Consider the following 17201-nt stretch of genomic DNA (forward strand, 5'->3'; position numbering starts at 1 on the left):
AGCACGCTTAGTGGTGTGACTCCCTCTTCTGACAGGCTTTATGTTGATTTTTCCTGATTAACCAGGCTAACAAAAGACCAGTTGGGAAGTATAAATTAGACAATGTTATCGGCTCCTTCTGGATAGTGAAACCTAGCCAGGATGTTAGCACAGCGAAGGAAGAATCCCCAGGAGGTAGAAAAGGACTTTATTGCCTCCAGAGCACATTCTGATTCATCTTTAATTGACAGGAGCCTGAGTTAGACAAAACATGAACACAATGATGGCAATATAAAACCAGATCCATAGGTTTGCAGTGTAGACTCTACACCGACTGATAACGTAAGCTGGGACAGAAAATCTTTGCTGAATTGCCCATCAGGAACTTCAAGGTACGGGGGATCCTGGCATGCTCCCCAGAGCCTCTCAGCGTGCTGGGGAAGGGGTAAGCGGCCTGCGCTCATGCCTGCACACCACTCGGGAACTCTGCTCTGAAAACTACAGGGCAGAGCTCTGCTTTTACCAGCCCCTTCCCAGGGAGTTGCCACAGAGCCAGGGGTGCATCTTGCAGCTTTCCCAGTTACTGCAATAACTTGAAATATCTCTTTTTGATTTTATACCCTGTGTCCTGGATGTTTAAATCTCATGGCTCAACCTAAGTCCTGAGTAGCTGAGTAGATATCTAGAATATAGACAACTTTGCTATGGCCTTTCTCCCAGTTTTAGTCTGGCCAAAACACTTACTTTCACATTTAGCAAAATGGCCTAGACCTTTCAGCACTTATTTATATTTGGCCCTGAAAGTGTTGGGCCCAGATCCAGGAAGGTACTTAGGATCTTACTTGATTTCAGTAAGATATGGATTCTTTATATATTTATACATGGTGCTTTCATTCTCTTTTAAGGTGATCCTGAAATTACTGATATGTCAATACCTGCATATGTTCTGAAGTCTATCTCATACTCTTCCCAAAAGGGGTTGGTAACTGATGTCAGGTATTTTTGAGGTATTCTTAGGAGGTTTCTGGTTACTCGCCCTCAGTGTCACGCTGTGCCTAGACTCCCAGCACACAGTGAAGTGTCTGCTTCTGGGGCATTTCTTGCACGTAAGGAATCTTGTGGTACAAAATGACAGCAGTAATGTAATTAACTGTCATGAGTGCTGTTTTCTATGTCAGTTAAAATTCCTTGACTTACTTCCAGTTGTCATGGCCTTCTCTGGGTCTCCTTGTGTTGTTTCTGGTCCAGTGGGTCTTGTTTCTGCGAATTTGGGAATGTTCCTATTTCTCTACACGAGTTTCCATCATGGGATCCCTCAAAATCACTTCTGCAAAGTGCTTGTTTCTTTCCACCCATTCTTTACAGAGGCTCAGATGCTTATTTTAGTGGCCACCTTTGGAAGACTGTGCTCCGGGTTGTCCTTCATATGAGGTCAGGATAATTTGGGAGTCCTCCCTGGTATTTAATTGATTTCCTGACCTGTCTCAATGAGCCTATTTCAGGTACATTTCCCTCTCCAAATCCACAGCTCTTATGAAATTACACAGTATTTCACTCTTCTTGTTCAAATAAATGAAATCGTGTCTGCTCAAAGAATACATTGCATCATGGCATGAAATATTGATCTCAACCACATCGAACTTTTTAATTAGGACAACTGGGAGGTTTCTAGAAAGGTCCTCTAATGAGGGTCTTACTGTACAGAAGCATGAGTGTACTTCTGTTTCCTGATCTACACTGGAAAACACGTAGGAAGTCTTACTATAGGGATTCAACAACAATCTGAGCAGTATTTAGAATAAATTGGGGTCTTCTAGATGTCAAAGTTTTAGCAGATCATAGGTTTCTCTCTTCTAAAATAATTTTTATGCTGAATAAAATGGCATAGCCAACTGGTGTTACTGTGGACCAGTCCTTAATCTCACTAACCCTTATTTTTCCGTCTTTACTTCATCTCACAGCCTCAACCTGTCATAGCTGATGATCTCTTCATGTCTTGCTGCTAGCTCTGTGAGGCTTTTCTTGTAATGTGTCACAGCTTCTTTTCTTCTGCTTTTTAATTTTCTTTTTCTCTTTTCTTTCCTCTTCCCTTTCTGCAAATGATTTTGATTCTGGCTACTTGTACTCCTGCCACCATGTAGAGGTTGCAGAGATCATGGATGTCAAGTGGGTCAGAAGTTTCTTATTCTTATAAACTCATGAACCAGCAGGTAGCCACTCTGAATATAGGATTTTTTTAAAAAAATTTTCCAAAATCTTTAGATTTCCTAATCCAGGTGTTGGATCAATGATCAGGCCTCAGCATACTGCACAGATTGCCATTAGGTAATATTACGAAACTTTTATCTCACAAGTCCATGCATTTCATCACTCACTTTAATTTCACAGACTCACTGCAGAGTAGTTACCTCAGAGACCACAAACGTAGTGTCATCACCATCATTATTACTGTTAATCAGTTCTGAAGGATATTTTGAAGGCCCCCTAATCTAATCTAAAGCAGAAAACATGATTTAATTTTTAACCGATTATTACTATTAGTAGATGTAAAGCAAGTCTTAAGATTTGAAAATGGTCAGTTCTGGTTCATCTTATTCAGGCTATTTCCCTCCAGATATCCTAATCTATTCTCCAAACTATTTTTAGTAGTCACTGCAGTACTCTTAACGCCCTTTTTCTCATTAAAGACTTGTTTCCTTTTCCTTTTTTCTTCCATTTTTTCCAAAGTCACTTTTGAAATAAGGAAAAAACAGTTTGGGTAAGGCAAAACTGGAATGAGGGCAAGGAACATGGAGGCATAACCCACTCTAAGTAAGGATGCAGTAGTAGAACTGCTGTTAATAAATGAGCAGCGCTGTCAGGCTTTCCTAGAAGCCCACATTTTATCACTAAATTCCCAGAGCACCCCTTCCTCCTTGAACAGTAAATGGGTCAGTCCATTTTAAACTACGCCTTTCAGCTCAGTGAGAGGATTTTTGGGTCCCTTCTCAGGTGATTTGGCTGAGGATTTTCTTGTTAGATACATAGATTGCTTTAAGGTGGAGGAATGCTGATGGTTCCCTGCTGCTTTTTTATCTTAAAACGAGTAATACCGCCATCGCCGAGCCGCCACGCCGGGGTCCCCTGAGCGCTGAGGGGAATCATCGAGGGACCCCGCCCCTTCCCGCCAAACAGGATGAGAGCTCCCCTCCGATTGGGCACACCTCCTTCTGATCCAGCCGTCCACTGGTCGACAGAGAAGAGGGTTTCAGAAACCTCTGCGCCGATTGGTTCTTGGCGGTGTCAGCTCTTCCGCCGTCATCCCAGCCATGAGGAGAGCGGGCTCTGGGCTGATGTGGGACCAGGCGCGCGGCAGCCAATCGGACGCGCCGGCGTTGCGGCCGCCGTGCGCCGCGCGGGATCCGTCCGCAGCGCGGGGCCGCCCGGTCCCACAGCGCCTGAGGGGCGGCGGCCGCGATCGGTGGCTCCGCTGCCGCCCTCCTGAGCGAGGGGACGGCGGGAGGCGTAGGAGCTGAGACCCCCTCGGGGCAGGGATGTGGGGGGCGGCCTCATAAAGGGAGGGGGGCGGATGAGACGAAAGTGAGGTAAAAATGGAAAATTAGGGGTTCGCTCCCTGGGAGCACATTGGTGCTGGCCGTGACATGTTCACCAGCTGTTTGCGGCAGGTGTAATTCTCGGAGAAGTGTAGAAAACCTCACCAAATGCTCACCTTGACACGGCAGAGCAGGCCAGGCTATACGTGGGTGAGGAGCGCTAGGGCTGCACTGGAGATCCCTTGCAGAGTGCTGTGGTGCGGGGTGAGGGGATACTTCATAAACCCCGACCCTGGCGGGTTTGTCTCCCAAGCCAGTATATATATCCGCATTGGTTAACGCTCTGTTATCATAATAAATGTCTTCAAAACCTGGAGGGCAAGAAACATTATCTTTTCGGTGGGCCTGCCGAGAGGAGGTTTCCAGGTTGGTGGTTTTCTCCACCACAGGCTGTGACCCAGCTGGAGCGGTGAAACACCTGGGGCCTGCCTGGGTGCTGGGGTGCACGTCCCACGTCCCTCCCCAGTCCCGGGGCCTTGGCAGGGTGTCCCTTCTGCAGATTTCACACCGCCGCTGACCTGTCTGAGCGCCGCTGCCAAGGCAAGGGAGGTGCGTAAAGGTAGATAATGTGTCCCGATTCCACCCCTAAGCCTATTCAGGTCCTCGAGGCTCTGGCAAGAGTTATTTAAAATTACGCTGTATGTGCGGTCTTTCTGAAGGCAAATAAAAACTGCAGGATTGCTCAAATCATGTTGCCATGGCCTGCAATTTTAATAAAGTAGTTGTATTCGAGCAGCACAAAAATCTAAGTGAAACTCATAGCAAGCACACTACTGCTACACATATTTTACTTTCCTATTTACACTAGGCCTGTACAATTTACTATCAGATTCGTATTTTTTGAGGTTTCTACGAATTAGAAGGGAAATCATGACCTTGAAAATAAGTTACATAAGCAGCGCGAACACATGGTGACTTGTGCCTTGTTATGAAGCACTTCATTGCTGCCGCTTCTTGGCTAAAATCGGCTGTTGCGACATCGGGGTTGTCAATAAGAGACAGACTTCATGTTTGGAAAGAAAAATGGTTTTAATCTAAAGTTCAAGATATGTAGGCGGCGAGTGTTCCAAAAGTGTAACCGGGATATGGAGAAAGGCGTTTCATGCCTTATGATTGGGTCAAAGGGCATTCATCAGCGGGGAACTCAAACCCTTCTGGGATTACTAAACCCGAAACAAACCAAAGTGGCAGTAATTTTGCAGAGATCCGCCGGTTTTCTCCCCGCTGTCGCCGCCGCGTTTAGTGACCTTCAGGGGCGCCCGGGAGCCAAACGGGCGGGCCGCGGGTGTCCGGCGGGCACGGCACAGCCCACCGGTAGCCCAGAGCCCCGCCGCCGGGGTCCCTTCCCATCAGGGCGGAGACGGGCGGGTCGGGGATGCCCCGGGGGGCGAGGGGGGGACGACAGGAACCGGCCGGGGGGTGACGGCCAGCTGAGAGCCCCCGCGGGGTGGCTCGGCCGTGCGGCGGGCGGGCGCCTGCCCCTCATTCATTGCGCACCGATCGCGCCTTCCCCCGGCGTGTGTCTGAGTGTGGGGGGGCGGATCGCCTCGTTCTCCCGGCGGAGCCCCGCCGCCCTCACCGCCCCTCGGCGGGCGGGGCGCCCCGCCCCGCACTCTTTTCCTTCTTCGGCGGAAGGGTTATGGAGTGATAGGGCTCGGCGGCCCTTAAAGGGTGCGCCCGGAGGAGGGGCCGCGCAGTCGGGGCTGAGGGGGGGGCTCGTGTGAGGGAAGGTTAGAGGCTTGGTCGGGCGTTTCGCTCGTTTGCTAACCGCCATGTCCCGGGAGCCCGAAATCATGGAGTCGCAGGTGATGTGGGAGCCTGACACGAAGCGCAACACCCACATGGATCGCTTCCGCGCCGCCGTGGCCAGCAGCTGCGGGCTCCGCTTGGGTGAGCGGGGGCGGGCGGGGAGGCCCTTGGGCTTTGGCTGTGGGGGCTGGCGGGGCTCTGCTTCCCAGCAGCGGGCCTTTCCGCAGGGCTCTGAGTTGTCCGTCTGCCCCTAACCCAGAGAGAGGGGATGAGGTGCCCCTGGACAGGTCCCGGGGGCAGATGAGAGGGTGATGCGTCCCGAGGCTGCGAGTAGGATGCTCTGCCTGTGCCTCCTGGAGAGGCCTCAGGTGCAGCATCTCGCTTAGTGGGAAGGTACGTGCTGATGGGAAATGCAAACAGCCTTATCAGCTACTGGTGCTGCTGCTGGATAGCAGCCCAGGCAGTGCCGGCGTTGGTACCTGCTGTGAGCTCCTGACTGCTTGTGTGTGTAGCTGAGGTCCTGCCTGCAGGGATTTCCTGGGGTGAGCAGCAATTATGAAGTGACATCGTGTTTTAAGGGGATGTGGGAAGGAGAGGTTACAGTTGTCGTGGCTGTGAGGTTAATGTAAGCCTTAGTATGGTGCTGTAACAATCCATGTGTGTGAGATTTGAGTAAAGGCCATGCTTATCTTTGTTTATGAAGAATATGTTTTTGTAATATTTAAATATGCTGGAAAGTAAAAGGTGGTGTGCAAGTTGATTCAGTGGTGGAAGCTAAGGGTTTTTTGCTGTGCAGCTACCTAAGCTCTTGAGCTTCAAGCTCTGTTTCATGCTCATTCAGAAGTATTGGTGACTGTAAATAGGTGTTCAGCCCTTTGGCTTGGAAATGTCCTGTCAGCTTTGAATTTAGCCCTGCTTTGAGCAGGGGTTGGACCTCCAGAGGTGTCTTTCATCCCAGGCTGTTCTGTTTTTTCAATAACTTCTAACTGTGTGTGGTGTCTCCAGGGTATCAGGAGTCAGTGCTGCTGTCTGTGTGAGCTCATCTGCATCATGAACAAGGTGGATTCAGTGCATGTCGGGGTCAAACCCTACAGTTCTGACTAGCTTGTTTAATATTGTCGCTGCTCTCCAAGTATTTGGGGACCAGGTTGCTTATGGAGGGAGTAGTTTTGGCAAGTGGCCTGACAAGTTTGTCAGTCCAGTGTAAATGTGTCTGTGTGTAAGCAGAGACATACTGATCTAGTAGTAATTCTATCTAGAGCTTCTAGCAGTTCATGTCGGGGAAAGTCACACACCTTGATTGGTGCACTTACTATATAGGCAAGCCAGGTCATTATTTTGACTGCTGGGGGATTTCACACTTTAGCACAAGTGTTTAGTGTCTTAATTTTCTTGCTATATAGGACACAAGTTACTACAGGATTTTAGTTAACTGTTGGGTAGAAATGTCATGTAACTGGTACTCATGCTCAAGATTGAATGCAGTTTCAGATGGGGTGCCCTTGTTTATGGCTGTAACAACTAGAGCTCTAACTGCATTTTGAAGTGCCTATCTCCATTCAACATTCAAAATGTATTCCTGTGCATATGTAGAAACCTTTGTCAACTTTCATTAGGTTTGAACTGATGCTTATTGGTCTGTGTGCTAGTCAGCAACTAAGAATGGATTCTTTATGTAACATTAAGATGTGAACTGACTGGGGAGGGTTAAGGGGAATGTACCCCTTTAAATAGCATGGCTCTGCCCAAGCCTGAAAATGTAGTTACAAGATTCAGTGCTTAATTGCTGAATAACAGGCCTGTGCCTCGAAGGACTTGCGTGCTAGAGCTCATTTGGGGACAAACTATATAGACAAGACAGAACAAACTTGATATTGCAAGAAGCCAAATTAGTGGTCACTTGCAGCTTTTTGCATTTATGAAATAATTCAGAGACTGTGGTACAATTGATTTTTGAAAGAGGAGATGGAAGCTTGAACTTCCCTTTGGCGAAGTCTTATCCCCACAGCAGCTGATGTTCAGTGTACAGGATAGTGAAGAGTAATTTAGGTGGAGTGTAAAAAAAGGTTGTGTAGGAGGCTGAGATTGAGGCAGTGTGTAGTCAAAAGCTGAGTTATGGAGAATAGTCTTTACCTTTGCTTCTACTATGTCAGTAATACCTAGGGAGTAATCTCATATTGATGGAAAAGACTGAGTGGAATAAGATGTAGAAGGGACAGACTGGGTGGGGAAACAGCTGCAGTGATCAAGTGTGAGTAACAGTGTAGATATGGTTTGCAATTTTTTCTCTTACAAAACTGGACGATGTCCTCCTTGTAGGAGGACTATGCAAAGATGACTTCTGAAGCAATTAGCTGGATAACAGAATGACAAAACAAAGATAATGGGAGAAAATTACTTCAAGAGGTTGAGCTGAAAGCATCAAGGAGGAAACAGTTGGCAGAGCAGGAAACTGTTACTACTGTCACTGATGGCAGATATTCATATTTAATTCGGCTGTTGGCACAGCTTTAGACAGCATGGACATGACTTGGAAATGTCGCTTTTAAGCTGGTGATGAGTAATCAGCTTCAGTTATTCATACCTAAAACTGTTCTACACATTCAGTTTCAGTATTTAGTTTGAATTGTGGGTTTTTTTTGTGTGCATTCCTTCGGTTACTTCATCTGTCTCACAATAATGTAAGACTTAAACTGCTCATTTCCATGTTTTTAATGCCAGGTCATGGTTTTAATATCTAGCTAGTAAACATCTTGTTTCACTTCATTCATGCTGTGTTAGCATGAAAAGGTAAACTGCAATCTGCCAGACCCCTTATGTGTTCAGGAATAATGCATGCTTCCTTTGTAACAGTGCTGTTGATATTACTGTTAGATAATGAATGCATCTAATCTTGATGTTAACATGCTATCAGAGGTCTTTGGTCCCGGCTGGAACCATATAGCAAATGTCTCTTGTCAGGCAGACTTCTTTATCTTTTGCTGTATGAGAGCATTGTGTTGATGATATGGTAGGGAGTGGAAGTGTCAGCAAGCAGGACTGCACTGCTGTCTTTCACTGCTGGGGTGGTAGATGTTGTGCAGAGTTAATACAAAGGGGCCATATTTCTGTGGTGGCAAATGGCTTGTAGCAGTTGGGTGAAATGAAGCCATCTGTTCAGGTGTTCAAGTAGACTATTTCTGTTGATGCCATAGTCACTTGCCTTCAACAGATCTACTCTGTGTGATCAGTTTTATCTTATTGGTTGTTTTGGCCACAAATTTTCTTTATCCAGGATATCCCTAATTGTAGTTTGCTTAAATTCCTGTAATTATCTGCGTAACACTAACAGATATCTATTACTTCTAGCCAACTACAATGACTTATACCAGTGGTCAGTGGAATCCTTCTCAGACTTCTGGGCAGAGTTCTGGAAGTACAGTAATATTGTATGTTCTCGCCTGTATGATGAGGTAAGTGTTTGTCTTAAACAGTCAAGTGTAACACAAAGGGGACATAAACCAGTTTTACAATCAATCTTTTGATCTGTTCCTGGAGCCTTTGCAGTTGATATGAAGAATCAGTGTACAGTCCTGTATTTCCTCATGGTGGATGGTGGTGTTCTGTTGCTGATACACTTTAAGACACTGAAATCCTCAAGTTCTATTGTCCTAAACAATTCTGTTGTAATGTCCTTGTGGTCATGTGCTCTCTCTCATGGACCTTGGCAGTCCTGTCTGCTTGTGAGGAGTCTACCAATATACTGCCTTCTGCTTTAGGATTATGCTGGTAGAAGTTAATCTTGATATCGTAAATGCTGGCATGCAGTCAAGTTCATGTTTATGTTCTCTGAGTCAGCTTACCTGATAAACACACCTGTTCCACACCAGTTTTGTAGAACTGGTTATGGAAGTCTCTCTACAATCAGATGTAGGCTTGAAATATCTCTTGAGGGAATGGTAGTGGTTGAACGCAATCCCAAGTAGAATACCAGACCGTGCCACAGTGTTGCTTTGGGATAAAGGTGACTTCCTCTTGCAAATGGAGGACAAAGCTGGAGCCCTTGTACAGTGCTGGCATATCAACGTCAGCTTGCAGTTTTCCACCTGAGGAAGATGATGGACTAATTCCTTCAAAAGTGTGATGCAGAGGAACCTTCCTGGGATTTAGCAGAGAGTACAGAACTTGTATGTTAATCCTTGGAGGACATCTGTTCCAAGAACACTCATAGTGCTGGCAGTTCTGCAGAGGAAACTGGTATGTTTTTTTGCCTTGTCCTGTCCTACATTTTTTTGTACTGCATATGATAGCTAAGATGTTCCTCCTGCCATGAAACTGCATGCTCAGGTATCTTAATGTGAACTCACCCTTTAGAAGAGTGAATTCAGCAAGAATGTAATAACTAGCCTGTTTTTTCGAAGTACGTAATCTGAAGACTGTAAACACTTAATATTTTATTTTTTTCTATAGATGGTAGTTTGAAATCTGGTTGATTGTATTTGGATACTGTCTATTTTCTCTACATATTCTGTGCTGCTAGCAAGGCTATTCTAAATTTTCACGAGTGCAAATTTTCCTGAGCAAGCAATTCAGAGGAGCTGTTTTGCATCCTTGTATCTGTACTGAGCAAGCTGGACAGTAACGCTTCTTATTCTCTTGCCTTGCAGGATTAGCACTTCTGGAAGTCTGCCGCTCCAGATACCACCAATGGCTGGTGAACTGGAAGGGAGACTGAAACAGGCAGTAGTGGCCTAAAAGTGGATGGTTCCTGAGGATGAGAAGTGTGAAGACAGGGATGTCTAGGAAGGCTTTAACTAGACTACTTGTAAGCTTCTAGGCTGCTGCATACCTATTCTACAAGGGTCTTGCTGTGATGCAAGATCTTAAAACAGGAGAGGCAGATGCAGCTGATAGACAAGGACTGCAAAGGAAGATACTTGACTTGCTCTTTATGGATAATGCTGCTTGTTTCTAACGTTCCCTCAGTGTCAGCTTCAAGGATTGACTCCAGAGTTGCTGAGCCTCAAAGCTGACTTGCTGTTAATTCTTACAGTTGGCACATTTCTGTTGCATGTCAGGAGGAAAGGCTGGTCATAGTACTGCAGCTGTTCTGTGGTAGCTAAAGAGCTGAAAAGTTTGAAGTGTCTTACACCTTGGTCCCTGCTGCTTGTTGGAAGTAAGCATTATGTTTTGAGGGAAATAAAATTTTCATGAACCAGAGTTGACTCCTTTGTTCCTACCCAGTGAAGTAGTTTCTACTTTCACAGGTCATTCTAAGAAAAACAATAAATTTTTTTGTATATATAATACAGGTGGCCACGTTTTATTTACATTTAGCAGTTTTTAAACATTCAATGTAAACATGCTCCTGTTGCTCTATAGCAATTGATATTCATGTCACTTCCGAAAAGAACAAAGGTACTTGCAGTGTGCAAAGCTATCCTGGTATGGCAGGACTGGCATTATGTCAAGTTACAGGTAGCTGCTGGTTTTAAATGAGATGTAGTCTAAACATTTCTGTTCTTGCTAAAAGAAGTACCTGACAGCTGTTCCTGTGGAAGGGCTGCTTTGAGCATTCTGGTAGTATCTGCTCTCTAGTGTTACATGAGGCATACTGCTTTGCTCTTCACGTTATACAGAATATCACGTGTACCACAGTAAGTCAGGGATTATCTGTTTTGTAGTAATGGTGAGATTCATTCTCAAAGGTATAGTCTCTGATTAGGGTAAGCAGAACCTTTGGTGCATGTTAATGCATGGTTATAGCACAATTAGCAAACCACAGCAAGGAGGGGAAATGCAGTAGAGGTATGGACAGGATATTCCTGATGTGGTGCTTGTTTGTAGCTGCTGAGATTTAGGGAAGTAGTCACTGATCAGCTGCTATGAAGAGCAATTGTAGAACAGGAGCTGGTGGCATGAAGTACAGTTGATAGTTGGTATGCTCAGCAAACCACACAAATTGGCCTTGTATGCCTTAGTGCTGCAGTGAGTAGGAGTAAAGCCTTACTCATTGCATGAGGACTGCAGTCAGCAGTACTGTAGACTGCGCTTTCCCTTTCCTGCAGACTTGCTGAGCATTTCTTGGGACTGTGTGAAGTGAAAGTTTTGCAGAGCTCTGTTTTTATAGACTTGCTGGAACTGGGATCTCTTGCTAAATAATTAGCAGACCTTGAGTTTCTGTTGCTTGCTGAGAACTTCCATCTAAGGGAGAGATCAGGTGGTTCATATAACAAAGTACCCCTACCAAAGAATATGGACTTAACTAGGAGTCTTAAGTGTTACCTGAGTAGAAAAAATGGAGCATCAAGTATGCGAGTCCAGCACCTCATGCTAGTGGAGCTCTTTGAAGGGGTGTTACACTTCAGGGAAAAATAGGGTTATGTTAGATCTTGTCCTGGAAAATGCTAAAAACTTTCTGCCCACTTTTTTTCAAGCTAAGGAACTCATTACTGAGTCAGTTTTAAGAGTGGCTTCTAATTACTGCAGTAATATATTTTGGTATAAAAAAATATTTCTGCAATTTGAATTGATAAACTGTGAATGTTGTAACGATTCTAGCAAATTGTTACAAGCAAAGTTGTCTACTTGCATTCCTATTTTTAGAAAATTAATTTGAAATAAAGTAATACAGTAGAGCACTTCCACATGAGCTTTAAATTCTCATATAAAAATTAACTTCAGGGTTTTCTCCAGTAATAAATACATTTAACATCTCAAAGCACACATATTAGGTTTTCTGGAATGAGGGGTATTTTGAGTTCTAGCTGGCTTTCAGAAGAGCCTTTTACTTGGTCCAAAAGAACATTCTTCCTGTAATGCATGTGCAGTCCATGACAGAGAAACTGAGGGTATAAACTGAAGCTTTTAAAAACACAACTATACAATAAAGTTTCAATTTAGAGATTACAAAGTACATGTGCTGCTGGGCAGCTGAATCTCTAAACAGTGGTGTACTTTGGAAGGAATTTACACATCTTTGTGGCTAATGCTAAGGGACTCTTTACCTATCACTGTTACTAAAGGTATAGTTCGAACTGTGACACGAAAGGGTAATGTAATATTTTGAGGCTTCATTAGTTTAGGATGAGAAGTTGTTTCAGCCAAATATATTTTTGTGACTTCTTTTCATTGCATTTTTCAATTCTTTTTGTGTCTTAGTCCTAAACGGGGAATTACTTAATATGGGCTTCTTAAGTTGTTGGACCCTCTTTTTAGAAAACAGCAAATCAAGGATGGTAGAAGCGTGCACTCCCACAGATTATAATACAATATTTGTTATTTGTAGAGATAAGTAGCAGCACCTCAGCACTCTGGATGAAGCTGTGGAGTACTTAAATGTTTATTACAACTTAATCCTGAAAGATGATGGGTTGAGTGTTTTAGTTATGTTTGCCTACACAGTTTACTTATTTAGTCTAGGGTTAATTTGAATTACCATTGTTTAAGTTCCTGATGTTGGTCTCTGTACTTTATGACTCACGGTGGGGAACAATGTCTACTCATACCTTCCTATGCTTTGATTTTTATGAGGGGGAGGCTGGAGTGTATGGCCTGGTAGAGAGCAACAATACACTGTAACTCAGTCTCTGTTTGGGATGTTCCCAGAGGGAAAACCACAGCGTGATTATGGTTTGCGTGTATCTTGTGGTCTGGATGTAGTCATAGTGGTTTGTTTCACTTATGTTTTTAAGGCTGGTCTGAAGGTAGAACTGTCAGCAAGGAACTTCTGGTTTTGGTGTAATGATGTCTTTGCTTGTGATAGCTGACAAATTACTCATATTTTCCAGCCTATAATTACAGGATCTAGTGTCTGTTTGCCATCCATGAACTGGGAGAAATTATTCTTGCCTAATAGAGTATATAAAGAGCTTAGAATTAATTAGCTGATTTCTGTACAATGCTCTGAAAAAAATTACATTACAGTTTTCCAGGAACGTATTATGTCTTTTTTTTTTCAGGTGATTGATACATCCAAAACTATTGCAGATGTCCCAGAATGGTTTAAAGGTAGCCGTCTGAACTATGCAGAAAATCTTCTGAAGCACAAGGACAATGACAAGATTGCACTGTATGCAGCAAGTAAGAAACAATGAATGGCTTGTATTTATTTATAGTTTGTAGGACTAGGCATTATAAAACAGCTCTGCTTTTTATGAAACCTTGAAATAAACTGACTTGAGTGAGGAGAAAAGAGGAAAATGAAGTCAGTAGCTCTTAAGAATCTATGATACAGCTCTGCAAAAAAGAGCAAAATATGCTCTGGGAATACAGATAATTCTGAAAAGTCCTTGGCAAACTAAAGTTTGTTTTCTTAGAATGTACTTAACTGCATTAAGGTAGTGAAGATCGTACTGTGTTCAGCATCACTCAATATTTGAGCTATTACTTCACACGTCAAACACTTGCCTAATGCTTGCCTTAAGGAAGTATTTTGACACTGCTGCTTGATATTGTCCTTCCTACCTTCTTCCTATGCCTTTTATTTTAGGAATACTAAGGAATATATGGGGCATAAGTAGGAGTTAACTTTACTTTTGATAATACAGAAAGGAAGGATAGTTACATGCATGGAAGGCTTGGAATTTCACTTTTCTGGAACACAAAGCTCAGTTTTAATTTTTTGTTATATTAGAGAAGATATAAGTCTGGTAGAATCTGAGTATACTCATAATGTGGATGTAATGTTAAGACAAAAAAAGTCCTTTTGATGTATTTGTTGACTTTAGTAACTTTAAAAACTGTTTCTAATCTATATTAGATGGGATTAGTTTCTGTGCAGGTGTGTGAGTGCTTCCTTAGGGAGTTGTATTCTGAGCTTCCCTTTTGCTGGACCTAATCCTTATCATAAGACTGAACAGTGATGCTTCTTAATAGCTTAACAATAAACAAGGCAGTCTTACAGTTCATTAGCAGAGAAAATTATGCAGAACTATGGATTGATTGTGTAGGTGTTAAGTCTTAGATTGTGATTTCTGATGAACGGAGGTCACTTTTTGATTTACATGTGTGTTACTATTGTTCTGTTGTCTCACATTGTTTTTAAACAGCTAACAGAATTGTCTTTTACTGCTGAAAAAATAATTCAGTTGCATTTTGCTGCTTAGAGGTATTGAAAGAAACTTCTTTGATCATGTGTGTGTGTGTGTATATATATATATATATATAAATATATATATATATATAAAAAATCAACTACCGGTTCAGAGAGACGGGGAAAATCTGTGACCCAGTTTTGGTGTAATAAGAATTGATCTGGTGAAGTCTGGTAGAAATGAGGCTTGTAACAAAAATCTGGCTTCAAAGTGGTGAACTCATTGCTTCCAAATTCAAGATCATTAGAAAAGCTTCTTCTGTATTTAATGGAGGGAAAAAATCAATGTAGTTAAGTACATCTTGTGCAACAGCTGAAAGCCAAACACTGATTTGCGAGTCAATTCTAAATGTATGTAGAATTGATGTGTTTGATTTGTTAGTGTTAAAAGCTAAAAATGCAACTCGAGAAAAAGTGGAGTTAAATATTTTCAGTTCAAATTATTGAAGGAATTATTATCAACTTAGTGAATTATTTTTTGACATGTGATTACATTGTTCCTCTAGATCTTGTTTCTTGTTAGGAAGTCATGGGGTGTACCGGAGACATAGTCACAGGTGAGGATACCAAAAGGAGCAAAATTACTTTCCAATTGAATACTGTATCAGTGCTGGAGTGAACACATTTCTCTACAGTGTACAGACTTCCACCTGCATTCTTTTCATGACCTTCTGCTGTATTTAATCTTCTTAAGATTTCTTAAGTCAGAGTATTTTTTTTATTAACCCCTTGCTGCAAGGTCAGAATGGTGTTTTGGGAACCTCTCAGGTTCATGTGTTCACTAGGGATGATTGTTTAACCAGTGTAGGTGTAAGAGACCACAGGAATGTAAATATAACTTTCCTAAACAAATTCACTTGTCACTGGCTCCTACTGTGACTCTTATTTGTGACTTCCTTCTCCTGGGATCTTTAATTACGGAGCAAGATCAGAGTCCTGTTTCCTTTTATTCTATGGGAACACAGAATCTGTTGGCAGTTCCTGCTCTGCTTATGAGCTACGTGTTACATTGGCTTCTGTGTTGTTTCCCATCACAACCTGCTCTCTTGCTCCCTGTAAGTCCAAAATCACTGTGATGGAAGTCTAAGAAGGCAAAAGAGTAAAAAATCCTGTTCTCTGCTTAAGGAAATCAGACTGATGGTAGCTGTTCTGCAAGGGCCTGCTGTACCAAGGCCCACACTACATTTTTGTTACAAGATCCTTGGCATACGTGTCTTCCTAAGTGCTGGATGCTGGAAACAGGATGGGTCAAATGGTTAGCAGGAGTCACACTGAGGAAGTACAGGAAGGGACCTTTAAGATGACAAACTTTGCCTTTCATAACATTTAGATTTGTTAATTTTGTTTCATGAGTGATTCATTAACAGCTTATGTAATGTATGACATTTAGTATAAAAATGAAAACACCCTGCAGCTCTTTTCAGAGATGAATGGGGTCCAGTTTAGTTTATTTGCTTTGTGGTACATTTGCAAATGCAGATGCTTAAAAAGCACGTTTAACGTCAGACCTTAATAACTGTATGTGCATGATTTTCTAGTCAACAGTGACTTGCTGTAATAAAACCCAAAGTTGGCACCTTGATGCTGCTTCTTAGACCTAATAAGAAAACTGAACAAAAAGGGGAAATTAGGTTGCTCTTTCTATGTTAGAAAGTAGCCTTGGTGAGTGCAATCTATTTATTATGAATGTTCTTTGAGAACACACCTTTTTCCAGTGAATAGTTTGTATTTTCACAGGTGTATGTTCCTGTCTTCAAAAAATGTCCTTATGCCTACTGAATAAATACTACTGGTCAATACTTGATTCCCATTAAAAAGGAAAGCTTGGTACAGCATAAGAGGAACTTGAAAAACAAAAAGTATAAATACTAGTGGAAACAATTCTCCTAAAATTGCTTTATATTATTTTTCTTCCAGAATTAGTTGTTTGTACTAAACTCTACTTATGTTGCAATGCATAATTTCTGACTGGTTCTTTTAATCTTCTTTCCTCAGAGGAAGGCAAAGAAGAAATCCTGAAAGTTACTTTTGAAGAACTGAGACAAGCTGTAGCTTTGTATGCTTCAGCTATGAGGAAGATGGGAGTAAAAGTAGGAGACAGAGTTGTGGGTGAGTAACTTTTTTAAAGGACAGGAGGTGAAATTTTCTTGAAATATGCAAGTGAGTAGTCAGGGTTATAGAAACATGAATATGAAATACTATTTCACAGAAACATTCTAAATAAAAGGCTCTTATGTTGCTATATTTACATTTCTATGAAATACACTTCTAGAGGAAAGGAACCTGGATTATCCTGCAAGTTCTCTAGCACTGGAGTGGGAAGGAAAATACCTCATTCATAGCTTCACTAAGGTCTGCTTCATAAGCACCCTGTGGAAACAGAAATGATAGAGACTTTGTATCTAGCTGAGCCTTAACTCACATGGTCTGTCCGATTCAGGGGATTGGGGGGAATCTTGGAAATTATAGTCTCAGGTTTGTGGTTCTGGTGCCAGGTGGCACTTACTACCTGGGGCTGCAGGGTCAGTGTGGTGCAGAGTGAATTACAGTTCTTGAGGAATGAACTTGTTCTACCTTCTGCCACCGGTACTTCTCGGAGTAGTGTCTTCCAGAACAGTGGTAATGAAGAGCTGTGAGCAGTAACTTTTCAAGCCATATCAATGTAGAGTTTAAGAGCTAGATCCCTGTGATCCATTCAGTAACTCAAAGTTTTCTGGAGTAATATTTCCAGTCCTAAGACTGTCATGTGGATTTTTCTATATAAACAGCTTTTTGTCTTGTGAAACATTTGTACAGTATACAGTCCA

The 17201-nt window shown here is 42.7% G+C and overlaps 1 protein-coding gene across 1 annotated transcript in view; it reads left to right on the forward strand.

Annotated features, from left to right (window-relative positions):
* The first annotated feature begins 5206 nt into the window (after window positions 1-5206).
* Window positions 5207-17201, forward strand: part of AACS (acetoacetyl-CoA synthetase) — a 42832-nt gene continuing 30837 nt past the window's right edge. The window contains exons 1-4 of the mRNA XM_033008359.2: window positions 5207-5462; window positions 8670-8773; window positions 13262-13382; window positions 16390-16503. Coding sequence (XP_032864250.2) covers window positions 5345-5462; window positions 8670-8773; window positions 13262-13382; window positions 16390-16503 — 457 coding nt within the window. The 5' untranslated portion in view covers window positions 5207-5344. The remainder of the gene's footprint in view (window positions 5463-8669; window positions 8774-13261; window positions 13383-16389; window positions 16504-17201) is intronic.

The sequence above is a fragment of the Tyto alba genome, unplaced genomic scaffold (genome assembly GCF_018691265.1).
Source record: "Tyto alba isolate M040663 unplaced genomic scaffold, T.alba_DEE_v4.0 Super-Scaffold_44, whole genome shotgun sequence".
NCBI classification, from domain to species: domain Eukaryota; kingdom Metazoa; phylum Chordata; class Aves; order Strigiformes; family Tytonidae; genus Tyto; species Tyto alba.